The sequence below is a fragment of the Agaricus bisporus genome (genome assembly GCF_000300575.1).
Source record: "Agaricus bisporus var. bisporus H97 unplaced genomic scaffold AGABI2scaffold_13, whole genome shotgun sequence".
NCBI classification, from domain to species: Eukaryota; Fungi; Basidiomycota; class Agaricomycetes; order Agaricales; family Agaricaceae; genus Agaricus; species Agaricus bisporus.
Genome location: NW_006267348.1, coordinates 212,842 through 226,550, shown reverse-complemented (window position 1 = coordinate 226,550; position 13,709 = coordinate 212,842). Strand labels below are relative to the sequence as shown.

Here is a 13,709-nt window from a genome sequence, read left to right as displayed (position 1 = left end):
CTTGGGCTTGGATTCTCGCCGCTTGGACGCCTCGTGCCTTCACGAAAATAGAGAAGCTTACCAGTCATTGGTAGCGCATAGCGTCGTTTGTCCTCCTTTTCAGGATGCCAATCCGACGCATGATCATCGACCATACCGATCAAGCTTCAAGCTTCAAGGTCCAATCTCCAGTAATTCCACGCAGCGAGTGAAAACACGATGTTTTGCGAGCTCCGACTGAACCATCGTGAACCATCCAGAAAGCTTCGGAAGCAGATAGGATTTGTCTATATCCGCTCGAATTCTCCACACCTCCGTGCACGTATGTACGTCTCTATTACCTTTAAGGCAGACTTCCAAATCCATGCGGTAGAAACATGAGTCTTCTACAGGATTCCTTCATGCCTCGTTTTGGCGTACTGGGTATGTCCCTTGTGCTCTTATGGGGCGAAAACGTAATCTATACAGGTAAAGATTCCACATAAAAGCCTTCCCCGACCGGGCGTTCTACTCTTCGTACTATTAACTCAGGGTTACATGGACTGTTCACCCAACACCTGCTTTACGCAGTGAGTAGTTTCATCCAGTTTCTGATAGTCTCCTTAATTTGACGCCACGGGATGGCAGGCCACCTTCAACTGCCCCCACGTCAATTAGTACTCTTCTAACCAGCTTACCTGTTCCCGCTTGCGGAGCAGTCATTTCGTTGTGTATGGCTGCCCATCATAAACTGCTTATTTCCGTGATCACTCTCAGCGTTGTAGTGGGAATCCTCTTAACTCTGTCTTTGATTCTCCTGTTTTTTTGGTGTCTTAGGCTTCGGCATGGCAGGGAGGGACCTATTCCGGTCGAGGGCGGTTCAGTTGATACTACCGAGTCGATCCTTGAACGACCTAAACTGTCTGACCGACTCGGTACTGGCAGTAATGTAACCAAAGTTGAAGAGGTTGCTGTACTGCCTTCTCCACTGGAATTAGGGCCCCCTTCCTCGTCGAAGCCACAATTAGATGTACGAGACGCTATTCAAGAAAGTCACATTCTTCCTCTTTCCAGAGTTTCGTCTGCTACCTCTGTACATGCATTTTCAGAAGACGATCAATCGCAATGTCCGTGCGCACAATCCGACATGGTTTCCCAGTGTTCGGAGCACCAATCTACCCCAGCCCCCTCCATCGGCGCTCTCTCTATTGACGATTTCGATCAAGGACAGGATGATGAATTCCATCCTGAAGTACGCGCACTTGTGGAGTCAGGGAAGTTTACAAAGGATGCCGTTCGAAATATGAAGCCCGTCGCGCCCAAGTCTGGTACTGTCATACCCGACTATAATCCCATCCTAGACGAAGTAAGGCCAAAAAAAATGGATGATTATATCCGGTGAGTGCTTATTCGACTAATGATCTTTCTAACGTTGACGAGTTTCACAGTGATTATCGAATTTTCTTCGTCATAGACGATTCGGGATCCGTAAGTCTGATATTGCATGGTCTGGTAAGCATTAATGAATATGTCTCGTTGATTGCAGATGGTGCCGCATTGGAATGAAACACGGGACGCTCTTTCAGAGATTGCCGATTATGCCCTCAATTATCACACAGACACGATTGATATTCGTTTCTTTAATTCGGGATATTCAAGGCGCGGAGTTCGAGTACGATATTTGTCTTCCGCTCGCAATCCAGAACATTGTTGTCCTTACTATATCAATGACAGGGTATGAAAGAAGTGATGGGCGCGTTCCGTTCTGTCTCGCCATCTAGTGAGTCTTACATACATTATCAGTCTGGATAAAGCATAACGAGAAAAAGACGGAACCCCAACTGGTCCAGTACTCAAAGAAGTACTTGATCAACAACTCGATCGTCTCAATGCTGCCCAAAGCGACGGGACATATTCTTCAGAACGTCCCCTGGACATCATTGTCCTTACAGACGGCGTGCCGAGTGAGATCTTTCTGCTTTACCTCATTGTTCAGATTAATGATTTATCTTGATAGACCAGGGCCCTCCTCCTGCCACAGTCATAGAAGAAGCTGCCAAGCGATTCAAGGCTGCAGGGCATCACCAAAATTGGGTTGGCATCCAGTTTGTACAAATCGGGGACGACGAAAACGCGGGCCCGACCCTCTTGTCCCTAATCGACTGCGCAAACAATAATGTGAGTTGATTTGTAAAAAGTAGAGCTTGACTAACCTTCTTTCTACTTGATAGCATATGGTTGATACCATCAGTTATAGTTTGTACAAAGAGCAGGGAGGCGGAAAATTGACTCCTCAGATCTTGAAACGCATTATTTTGGGCGCGTTGCATCCTAATTTGCGCTCGTACTGGAACCAATTCCGCCATAAGGTGAATGAGAGAACGTCTCAGGTGATTTATTGATAGGGGTTAGGGAATGCGCCCACTTTACAAAATTGTTTTCTTGTTCAAATGTATACTTTATATGAAATAAATGACATTGAATCATCGCCGGTCACGATGCCACTATAATTATAAGTACAGGTCGACTGGATTTTCAATCGCTTTGCCGTGATTGGATTCCGACATTTTCCTCGTCATGATCAACAGCTTGATACTCTTATTTTTACATTCGGTGATCAGCGTAGAAAATAGCACGATGCCACTGACTTGGTAACCTAGGGGCTACATACGACACTCCAATCCTTGAACTTGAGCTGCCCAGTCTGGATGGACGTGATAGTCTCGAGAATGGCTTTCCCAATCATACCTAGCCCACCCTTCTCCTGACCCTCTGGGAAAACCATATCCTCACCCTCCCATCCAATCTTCTGCACGGGCGCTAGAATAGCAGCAGTTCCAACACCAAAGAATTCCAGTACCTTGCCTTCTGACCATAGAGATCTGAGGTGAGATATCGTTATTCGCTTTTCGTGAGTATGTATTTTCAAAGTGGGGGGAACGTTCGGGAAACAGATTTCGCCTCGCGTGTGCGCGTCTGCAAGGTTAAGAGTAGAAAGACGCGTCACACCGGGCAGGATTGTGCCATCCAGGGGTGGGGTAGTCAGGTCCAGGTCTACAAGACGAAAAAAAAAAGGTCGATTAGTCGCATGGACTCACAATTTGCGAAAGAATGTAATCTTACCGCCATCATCACGCTTGGTAACTACAAAGACATTCATGGCACCAACTTCAGTAATCCTGTAGTCCTTTTTCTCCGTCTTGTTATCTTCATTTTCGGTTTCCAAGAGCCAGAGGATCTGATCATATCCCTTTTTAATAGCGTCGATTTGCGGTAGGAAAGCCGGGGCATAATTTAACCCTAATTTATGAGAACCCGTACCGCCAGGCCATGCCCGCACAGCATCAGAAATGGCAAGGAGGGAGATTGGGTGGAGGCCATTTTTGAAATAAGGGCCTGACGGGGATAGGATGACATAGAGAGTTGCGGAGTCGGAAAACCGGACGCCGAGATCTAGAACCGTCGTTGTATGGCGATACTGATAGGCAAGTAGAGCTGGAAACCAACTCACTAGTGCGCGTCCCAATTATCGTTGGACGAATATATAAGCTGTATCCCGGTTTTGTCGGAATCCACCGTTTATCGACTATTACGAGACATTTGATGAGGGTCAACAAAGCGGTCTCATCGAATTTCTGATGACAGATGTGCACACGTCCGTGTCAGGTGTCTGATAGCGTAAAGGGAGACGAATAAGACATGAATATACTTACTGGTAAAGCAACTCTTGCGGCAGATCTCACGAGTCGCTCCATGTTCATTTGGGGGCGAAACAAGCGAGCTTCCCCTTGCGGACCAATATAAGCCTTGTGGAATCATCGAAGTTCAATGAGAATCGAGTGCAGAATCGTTAGACTTGAGCGGGATTACTGTTATATCATTGAAGCGCCTACCTTCATACCCTCAAATACGTTGGGACAGTACTGTAAGCATGAGCTAGCAGGGTCTATGCTCAATGGACCGTATGGCTTGATTTCGGGTGCAGACCAGCCATTCTTTGCCGGGTCGAAGTGTACGATGAGCATGTGGTCTGTCTTCGTCTGGTTGCAGATGTCAACCATGGCATTGCTCAATCATCAGTGATGAATATTCACCTCTCCGAAGACAAGAGACTCGGGAGGTGGGATGGGTTTCAGTTCCTTCGCAAGATTTACAACGAGTTTGCTAGCCTGGGCAAGAATAAGTTAGAAAATACTGGACAAAAGAATGCACAATTACATCTAGCGGAGAAGGTTCAAAAAAAGCGTTCGTAGCCGCCCCATTCGCCTCATCGATAGCGTCGTTTCTGCTGTCGATTATGATAGTCATCAGGTTGAACTCGCTGGTGGGAGAAGAATGAGTCAGAAAGAAGCCGAAATCTTGAACGTCCGGGTGCATTCATTCTTCCAAGGCGGCAACCAAATGTCAGGGCTGCACTGCCACTGGAATTCTTGTGGTAGGGTCAGGGTAGGGTGACGGGAAATAGCCCCGGGCTCCTAAGTCCCCCTATTTAGCGCTAATTTGCTCGTGAAATTCAAAAACTACGTGCGAATTACATTATCAAGGTGAATTTGAGTGAATTTGAAAGCTGTCCAAGCCTTCCTCCAATACATCCATTCATCGTCGTCGAGAACTGTGGTAGCTGCGCTTATATTCGTCTCTACCCGCATGTTCTTTGTTGACCGAGTTCCAGTGATAGCCTGTCAACGTATGGAAGCAGATCCAGGGCTGGGAACTTAGAGCTTAGAGTATTAAGAGCAATCTCTAGGGCCCGATTGACTACACGGCCTTTACCAATATCCTCAATCCATTCCGGATCTCAAGACGAGGTGCTCCAGTGACTTGTGGGCGTCAGTGTTACTGGTCGCTAACCTACCCACGCTGTCACACGTCGTTCATCTGTCAGTGTAAGGCCAACTCGCCTTTGACCTCGTCGAGGTCCTTGATCGCAGCCTTCCAATTTCTACGAATTATCCAGGCACAAACCACCAGAAGAACGCCACCAGAAGAAAGTCACGTAAGTATGATGATAACATATGCTGACCGTGTCATACCTCGGGCTGGGACACATCTGTACTACGCCGACCCACAGTCCCTTGCCATCCCTTGTCGTAAATTGATGCACAATTCTTTGCACCTCAAAAGCGAACCATTAGTTCGTGACGCGTGAAACTTGAAGCTTTCAGGTGAGACGTACTTACTAGCATACCAATGGCCGCTTACTTTCACATTGACATAAATAACTTATGTAGAGATCCAGAAAATCCGCTTATCAGTTCGGCAAATTCCGCATAAGCACCTACAAATGCCTCGTTCACCCTCTCATTCACACGTGTTGAGCGGGCAGTGCGTGATGCACAGGATGCATGCAACAGAGCGGTTAATAATGCATTCTATGAGCAAAACCCCATTTTTCCCGGACGTCCGCTGTCAGAGCAGCTCCAAACCAAGTTCCACCTGAGGCCTGAAGGCCTGAGTACTGAGTCTCGAAAGAACTAGGATTCGGCGTAAATCCACAGCTTCCAGGATATCGAGCCCATGCATGATCGCTGGAGGGCCAAACGTCCATCATGATGGCCGCGCAATTGACCTCACACTAGAAAATAGTTTTTGACATTTCAGTGCACGAGGCCTACTAATTATTGATGTTGTTAAGCACGGCCTTCAACCAAAGAAGTTGATTTTGGACATGTGTCGTGATCAGCTATAAATACTTGGAAACAAAAATTTCGCGGACTCGTAAACCTCCCGCCACAATCCTCAGCACTCTCAAAGACAATCGTGATGAACCCCGACCGTTCTTATCCTCGTGATGCCAACGGACAGAACAACCGTTCAGCATTGACAGGACAAAGTTCGCAGGCAAGTCGCATTCATTAATCCGCCGTCCCGTCTACCCGGTCCCTCTAATTAATCCCCCAGCAATTTGTGGGGGGAGATGCTCCATTCTCCGGAGTAGGCTTACAAAACAATCAAGACATCACCTGGAATCCTCAGATCCCATATACGCAGTATTATCATTATCCTTCCATATTCTTGCCATCCTTAGAGGCTCCCACTTTCGGTCAACAGCTTCCACCACCCACCGTCAAAACTCCCCCCATCAAAGTACCACCGGAAACATCTGCGGCGCTTACTGCTGCGGATTCTCATCAATCCGAGAAGCAGCCTAAGCATCAAGGTATCTTCGTCCTCTTAACCACCACAGAAAGCCTTTTGAAATATGGCGAGAGAATTTTCGAGAACGTTGACCAACATATTTCTATATATGCTCGAATAACCGCCTCCCCGAGACAGCATAGAAACGGCACATATTATGTTCTTAACATCGTTGGTCAAGAGCAAACGCTGAAAGGCGACCTCTATCTTGCCTTCGGCTTCATAAAAGGTCATCTACACGTCGATTTCTCGTCAGCAGTGTGCAAGACCTTTTTCTTGAGACGGTTCCGGGCTTCCATCAGAGGGAATAAAAATCCAGGACAGTGCATTTATAAGGTCCAACGATTTTCGCGGGGGGTTGATGGATTCCCTCGTTCCCAGGCCAAGGGTATACTTACCTCAAAGTTTGAAGAAAAGGCTCGAGCTGCTTACTGGCGAAACTTTCAGCACTTCTCTCTGAATTGTCAAGGCAACGGCCGTGTCACGATGGACTTAGCTATTGGGGGGTCAACCGCAGGTCCAAGTACTTCAGGGTCTACTCAGCCGCTTGGTCCCGCGGTTGCGAATGCTATTCAGCACGGACAACAAGGGAGAGAAGACCCTCGTGGTCAATTCTCTGAGCCACCGCCAGCAGCACGTCAACCCCAGAGTCAGCCGTCCTTCCTTGAGGAGGCAACTTCAGTGGCCCTGTATCAGCCTTCTACCTTGTCACGTCCTCTGTCCCATGAAAGCACATCTTATTGGGCCTACCCGGATAGTCAGGGAATAACGTTGGGAAATAATGCTTCAGCGTTCACAATGCAAGGTGCGAAGTCTTTATGTGCTATATTTAAACATACAATAGCTGAATTGTATTTCCGGGAATAGGCGGACTTGCCGCTACGATGCCGGTGTATCCTACCTCGACATCCGTCCCCCAGTGGTACATGGACTATGTATCAAATTTGATGCTCCAAGGTGCCGGGACAGGCGCCTCCTTCCCTGGACCTGATCATCGAACTACCAGTGACTACACCAACTACGATATCAGCTACCATCATACTCCTGCGACGCATATCCCAATTCCGGATCAAGGTGTTCAAGCCCCTAATTATAGTATGAATTATTCCTATTATCCTCCAGTCAACGTGGAGCAAGCGGATGTTTCTCAGATCAATGTCTCATCCAATGCGGTCGTACCTGCATCAGCTTCATCCAGGCAAGGACCAATCCAAGTAAATTTTGAGCCAGCTCCGTTCCCAACTCCTACTCCTCATTTTGTACCTCACCCGCCCTCTGTCCCTACACCAGCACCGCCAGCCCCTGTTAAGACTAGAAAACGGGGCAGACCGCGGAGGAACAAGGAAAAGGAACCCCAAGTTTTTAATTCGTACCCACCCAGTACATCGTCAGAGCAAGCACCCGACCCTGCGAAAACCGGGAATATTCATGTACATGAACCTAGACCTTCGACAACTCCTCTTCATAATAACGTCGTCGCAACGGAAGCTCAAACCAGCAACAGTGCGCCGCCAGGAGTGTTATCCCCCGCGTCACAGAGTGACTTCCACTATCCTCCCTCTTATAATGCCTATCAACCCGGTCTTATTTCACAACCATTCACTTTCACATATGCTAGCCTGGCCGCGTCATATAGTTCGGAATTCGGAATTCCTCCGCTTCCGTCTTACCAGACGCAACAATCTACTTCGGAAGGCCTGCCCCGAGAGGATGACATGAACCGAGATTGGTGGAATTACGACCTTCAAAACTTTTTTGGTGAGGGATTCCTATAAGTGGTCCGCGCGTTGTGTCGAAGAAGCTGCTGGCTTAGTTTCCGAAATTTGAGGATAGAGCAACGGGGTAACTTGGTTTTTGGAGTGATTACTCTACCATCATCTTTCTTTTATATCTGAATTTTCTCTCTCTCTGGTATTGTTCACAAAATTATGGACCCAGGTGGTTTATATACATATCTCGAGTTGATATTTTAAGTCCCTAAACATATGACTGCAATGTGGAACAAGATCGAAGTTTTATTGTTCTGGAAACAATTACTTGCACCAAATCGTGAGATGCAGGGCTGTCACCATTTCGCATGATTCCTAATGTTGTAAATCTAGGCCCAAGCGGTGCGAACATCTAACCGACATTACAGGTGCCGCGTAGTAGGCATACTAATGCGTACTTAGTCTGAGCGACATATATTAGCTTGGTTTATCACATCAGTCCTGACGGTCGCTCGCTACTCACGACCTCAACATGAGTCTAGGGACCATAAATAAATCGGACAGTTTCAGACTCACCGATATCGTTGAATCCACCATCGCCCAGAAGATGCACGAAAATGATCATGAAGTCGAGTTCGAAATTCATCTGATCTATTTGCATCTATTTATACATTTAGCATTAAGTATGGGTTGCCTTAAGACGCTCTGAGGTGTTTTGATGATCGGCTGGATGGACGAAAAGGGCTGACGACCAGGGAGCTCCTACCCTTCTCCATTGCACCATGTCCAAGTCTGTGAGTTTATGCTCACGTTCACGTCACAAAAGTTTTATAAACCGTGCCTTAAGGTTCACGAACGTTCATAAACCTGCTAAACGTTGTTCAAGACTGCGTGAGCATGCGAAGGGAGAGGGGATCTCATGCTTTAGACATATGTTTCGAAGTTTGACAACTCGGTGGGTGTGGTAAAGCAGCCTTTTACTAGAGAATGCGAGAAGGCACCTAGTGCTTAGTCGTAAGTCGTTCTGCCAGTGCTACTTGGATGTAATGTGGACCGGGTTTCAGCTCAGCTTCAGGCCTCATGCCTCCGAACACACAGGGTGAGGTGTTGGCGCACAATACAAGACAAAAATCCCGTTCAAATCGCATTAACAAGCTGTAGGTAAATGAAGTATAAGAAAAGTAAATCAAAGACAAAGCGGCGGTCACAAATAGTTCAATCAAAACGCATTCAGAGGTGAATGTGGTTGCGCTCTCTCCTCCTCCTCCTCTTGGTCCTCAGTCTCCTTGTTCTCCTTGACGACACCTAAACCTGTTTCCTTCTGCGACTCTTCAATACCAGGAATACCTGAACCAAATGGCGCATCAGACTCAAAGTCGAGTTTCAAGTCGGGTGGCGGTAAGACGTAACTGGCCCTGTTAGAATTGACATTGCCCGCTAGCCTCCGGTTACTAAGCTTATTCTTGAGTGTCGCCAAGCCCTTTGCGGCACCTTCAAACGAACCAACGGCATCATCATACCGTTGTACGTCAGATGAAGGACGCAAGGATTTTTTGAACTCGGCAAGACTTTGTAGACCATCGCTGAGCTGTTGCTTGATAGTTTCGACGGATATCGAGACGCGTACGTTCTCGCCAGATGTTGCTTTCGACATAGAATGGCGGTGGGATAATGCTGGTGAATGAGACTACGAGTGAAGGAAGGTGTATGATTCATGAGCTGGCAGTAAAGACAATGGCAAGAATTATGCACATACACGTCCATCGGTAGAAACCATATCCTGAGCATCAAGGGTGGCTTTGGCGTCTGTCGACGCCTTAGAGTCGGGTGAAGGTGTATCATCATTGTCGGATTTATGAGAGGACGGACGAGTGGGGTGGGTAACCCCGGCAGGTGTCCCAACAAAAATCTCATAGGAAGAGCCTGAGGATCGAGGCTGGTCTTCTCCAGCGCCCACAGCCTTCTTCTTGCCTCGACGAGTAAATGGAGCTCGTAGAATAGCAGGCAACTTCAACTTGAGTTTGAAGTTTTGAGACTCCTTCTTCATCATGTTGAAGGAAAACTGGGGTTGGCGTATCGAAAAGAATGTGAGGACGAGTGAGAGCTTCACACTCGTAGTTGGTGGCAGTTGAAAAGGGAGTGGGAGGGCGAAGAACAACGGGCGATGGACCCGAATTCCGAAGGGAGTATAATTGAATCAAAGTTCAAGCAGGGTTGTCAAGCCAAGGGTAATCAACCACCATCCTCTTTTTGGCACGCTTCCAATAGGGTCCGGCTCCAATTTCATGAAACCGAATAATGTATTTTGCAACTGTAGCGCATATTAACGTACCGACGCATTATCTTCTGTTGCGACTCTGGCCACTCGCAGCCGGGCCACCACCAAGTGCAGCACCTCTGCGCATCTCCTCCTCGTCCAAGCCCGCTTCTGCTAAAATCTTCTCAACTTCTTCCAGTATAGGTTTGTATTCGGCTAGAAGCATCAAAGACCGGCATCATAATTACTATATCACAACCTAGAGGGTAATCTTACCGTAACGTTCTTCAGCCCTGGCAAAGCCGTCCCGTCGAAGTTCTTTTCCTCTGTTGTCGCTCGTCCCGTACGCTTTCTGAGCCCAGTATTCACCTGTGTTCTTGAAATGAGCCATAATCAAGAGTATTTGATATGTTTGAGTAAGCATACGGGATCGTGCATAAAACATAGCGAGAGTTTCCCCGGGAAGCGGGGTACTCAACACGTCTTCAGCGGAGCGAGAGACGTCCTTGGATACGCCCATGAACGTATTTGCTTTTGAACGTAATGAATCCTAAGATACGTTAGTGGAAGGCTTGATTAGACATGCTCTGACGTACAGGATCTTCGACCTCTTCATCCGTCGGTTCTTGGATATTATTAGTAGGGACTTCATCAGTGAAAACCGTCATCTCTGTATTCTTTTTCAATCTCGCATTTCCATTCAACTCATCGTCGACGCCGTCTTCAGTCAATCTAATATCCGCTTCTGTGTTGCCTTGCTCTGGTTCCTCCTCAGGTTCATCGTCTTCCTCGTCGCCCTCGTCATCATCCTCGTCATCGCCTTCGTCATCATCCTCATCGCTGCTACTCTCTTCTTCACCATCGGGTATCAAGATCGCACTTTCTTTCAAACATGTGTATCTTTCCAATTTGTCGAGTTGTACAAGGTGGAAGTCGTCCAACGTGTATTCCTTGGATCCCTTTTCAAGGATTCCGCCATATCTACAATGGGTTCAATGCATCCGATTGGACGACGACGATCGAAAGGACTCACATATACAGCGTGTTTCGCAGCACCGCGAGCATGGCATTATAACGCGGCATAGGAATAGTTAGATTAGGGTCATCTGAATCTTTATTCACGGCCTGTACAAGCGATTGCGAGGGTTTAGGGGCGCTTAGCGCCTTTGGTGACTTGACCGACATGTCATCTTCATCATCTTCGTCACCTTCGCTCTCTTGATCTCCCCGCATTGTTTCTTTGACAGCTTCTTTCTTCTTACCTGCTCGCGTCACCTTTTTTCCACCCTTCGCTTTTGGTTTCTTCAGCACCATCGAGATCCATTTGCCTTTTCCGTTAAGTTGGTAGCCGTATCTATAAAGAATCAATGACAAATACTGATCTAGGAGAGAATGATACAGACAAGTCGTTGTGGAATACGCTCTCCAGTGTTTCCTCATGGACATCCTCATCAGTCACACCGCCGAATAAAATTCCTGTCGGTCCTGCACCACTGCTCCTATTCCACAAGGCCATGGTACATCCAGAACGAAGGGACGGCGCGTAAGCATCCGATGCACGTTTCTTACGTTCCCATTTGAACACGAGTTGTGGTTGGGAGGCCTTGTTTTTGGATGGCTTGGAAGGGGTAGCAGTAGCTCCTTGTTCAGTAGGGATCGTAATTCTGGAGCACGGTGAAGCCGATTCGTTACGAAGAAGAGTTAAAACATATGAGACGGACCTTAGTAGCCATGTATCTTCAAGCATGACTCCGACCGGACGCTTTCCCTTCGCATACTCTTTGCAGTATCCACCATGTAAAACAACTCCTTCGGCGCATGACAAGAATGAAAACCCGCTGCGAGGTCTGTTGTATGGTTAACGATTGGTGACTTTGGGGTGCACAATCAGCTTACGATGGTTTAGGGTCCACTTCACGAAACTCCACTTGAGTCCACCTGTATTCATGCGTATCGAAGATCCATAGATCATTCAGATATCTTGCTAATTTGAGAGGTGATCAAGGAGGAATGAATACATCATGAGGGAAGGCTTACTGGTGATACCCGGATCATAAAACCCGCCGAATAAGATGATATATTGTTTCCAGGTTGTCATTCTACAACAATTAAGTCTTGACGAATGGTGAGGCCGCTATAATGAAGCTCACCGATGGCCAGATCGAGCACTGGGTCTGATCTTGGTGTCAATCCGATCCCAAGAGTGCGTTCCTATGTCAAAACACCAGAAATCCCTATAGTGATGGAATGTGGTCTGATGGAGCGACGAGAATTCTCCGCCTGCCGATCGTCGAGTCAATTAAGGCATTGAGAGGTAAAGATCTACCGCCATATACCGAACAAAAACAACTTTCCCCCTCCTACAGGAGATGAGGTTACGGCATGTGCCGACCTTGGACCAGGACAGGTGGGTGAGACGAATTTGCGCCATTCATCCTTCTCCGGTGTATATCTGAAGACATCGTTATAAAAGTACTGCGTACGCTCATAAGTTCTGGTATTGCAGTACAACCCTTTGGATACGTACGGCTCTTCCATCCTCGCTGAAATATTCACCGCCGATGCACCATAGATGACTTCCATTCGGGCAGGGAGTAAGAGTTGCACTCGCGCGCCGGCTAGGTGGACCTTCTACCAGTTCTTCAGTGACCGTGTGGGAGTCTTCCCATTCTTTTCGCATCTACTACGGTGAACAACGTCAGTCAAGATTAGAGCACAAATGTAAAACAGATGTGAATATACCGCTTCCAAAACCGCCTCGAGATCTTGCTCTTCCTCATCTTCAGAATGATACTTGTTCTTGGACTTTTTCACTTTTTTGGTCTCTTTCCTTTCAATCTTTTGTGCAGCCTTGACTTTCTTTGCAGCTTTTGCGGCAGCATTGTTGCTCTTCTTTTTTGGCATAATGGGAGTTATAATACGACATTCGCCCTCGGCCTGCCCTCGGCGGATATTGTAACCTCGGCATTCGCCGAAATATTTTTGATCTCATTGCAACTATGCATGTGCCTCCGTGACCCCGGGGTTGAATACTGAATGTTCCTGAGGAAGCTCTTCGCGGACAAACCTACAACGCAGTCATATTGACACGTAGCAGACCGTTGACTTGGCCCTCCTAAAGCGTTGAAGGAAAAATTCCCCTTTGGATACGCTCAGGCCTTAGTACGTCTATGTTACTTTTTGTATATCAAATATAATATGGATCACGGAAACAAATACATTATGACCCTTATCCCTGCAAAGGTGTTCTGGGACTTCGTTTTTCAGATCTGACCCCTATGACTGATAAATTCCGGCAACTTATGCTAGGCTTTTTCCCCAAATAGATGCTCGACAAAGACTCGATCCCACATGAGATCACCTATAATTTCCTTCTCTCAATGACGTTACGGACATCAAATTATTATGCTGCAGGCCAGCGGCCACGCAAGCCATTTCATCGATGTCTTCTTCCTTCGGGAGCTATATATATTCAACCGAGCAAATGAGGACGCGCTAATTTCATGATACCCACAGGTCTCTGAATTATTCTTACTTATTTGTCAATGTGAATTAATCTACGTGACTACAGTTCAGAAACCCAGTATCAACCCCGCGGAGCCTCAAGACAAAAGATGCTTAGAATAATCTGATTTCCTAAATTAAAG

The 13,709-nt window shown here is 47.1% G+C and overlaps 5 protein-coding genes across 5 annotated transcripts; 2 read left to right on the top strand and 3 right to left on the bottom strand.

Annotated features, from left to right (window-relative positions):
* Nucleotides 1–772: 772 nt before the first annotated feature.
* On the top strand, nt 773–2,451 carry AGABI2DRAFT_188345 (hypothetical protein). Its single transcript, XM_006456328.1, has 7 exons — nt 773–1,356; nt 1,407–1,446; nt 1,505–1,630; nt 1,693–1,738; nt 1,788–1,922; nt 1,976–2,136; nt 2,190–2,451. Exons 1-7 carry the CDS (start codon nt 1,106–1,108, stop codon nt 2,358–2,360), a joined length of 930 nt encoding a protein of 309 aa, XP_006456391.1. The 5' UTR covers nt 773–1,105; the 3' UTR covers nt 2,361–2,451.
* Nucleotides 2,452–2,467: 16 nt separating this feature from the next.
* On the bottom strand, nt 2,468–4,350 carry AGABI2DRAFT_195528 (hypothetical protein). Its single transcript, XM_006456327.1, has 7 exons — nt 4,177–4,350; nt 4,053–4,127; nt 3,852–3,998; nt 3,672–3,764; nt 3,470–3,593; nt 3,082–3,411; nt 2,468–3,012 (listed from the first exon to the last, which is right to left on the bottom strand). The coding sequence occupies exons 1-7, from the start codon at nt 4,333–4,335 to the stop codon at nt 2,615–2,617; spliced, it is 1,326 nt and encodes a 441-aa protein (XP_006456390.1). The 5' UTR covers nt 4,336–4,350; the 3' UTR covers nt 2,468–2,614.
* Nucleotides 4,351–5,721: 1,371 nt separating this feature from the next.
* AGABI2DRAFT_181030 (hypothetical protein) lies at nt 5,722–8,080 on the top strand (the record flags this gene model as incomplete). Its single annotated transcript, XM_006456326.1, has 3 exons — nt 5,722–5,791; nt 5,897–6,901; nt 6,964–8,080. The coding sequence occupies 3 exons, from the start codon at nt 5,722–5,724 to the stop codon at nt 7,869–7,871; spliced, it is 1,983 nt and encodes a 660-aa protein (XP_006456389.1). The 3' UTR covers nt 7,872–8,080.
* An 844-nt stretch (nt 8,081–8,924) lies between these two features.
* AGABI2DRAFT_195527 (hypothetical protein) lies at nt 8,925–9,964 on the bottom strand. Its single transcript, XM_006456325.1, has 3 exons — nt 9,562–9,964; nt 9,216–9,492; nt 8,925–9,152 (listed from the first exon to the last, which is right to left on the bottom strand). Exons 1-3 carry the CDS (start codon nt 9,853–9,855, stop codon nt 9,025–9,027), a joined length of 699 nt encoding a protein of 232 aa, XP_006456388.1. The 5' UTR covers nt 9,856–9,964; the 3' UTR covers nt 8,925–9,024.
* Nucleotides 9,965–10,090: 126 nt separating this feature from the next.
* AGABI2DRAFT_228319 (hypothetical protein) lies at nt 10,091–12,742 on the bottom strand (the record flags this gene model as incomplete). The annotated part of the gene is made up of 12 exons (XM_006456324.1): nt 10,091–10,278; nt 10,339–10,431; nt 10,489–10,612; nt 10,710–11,043; nt 11,096–11,416; nt 11,466–11,726; nt 11,784–11,909; nt 11,959–12,046; nt 12,100–12,161; nt 12,213–12,342; nt 12,399–12,537; nt 12,590–12,742. 12 exons carry the CDS (start codon nt 12,740–12,742, stop codon nt 10,145–10,147), a joined length of 1,965 nt encoding a protein of 654 aa, XP_006456387.1. The 3' UTR covers nt 10,091–10,144.
* Between the last annotated feature and the right edge of the window lie 967 nt (nt 12,743–13,709).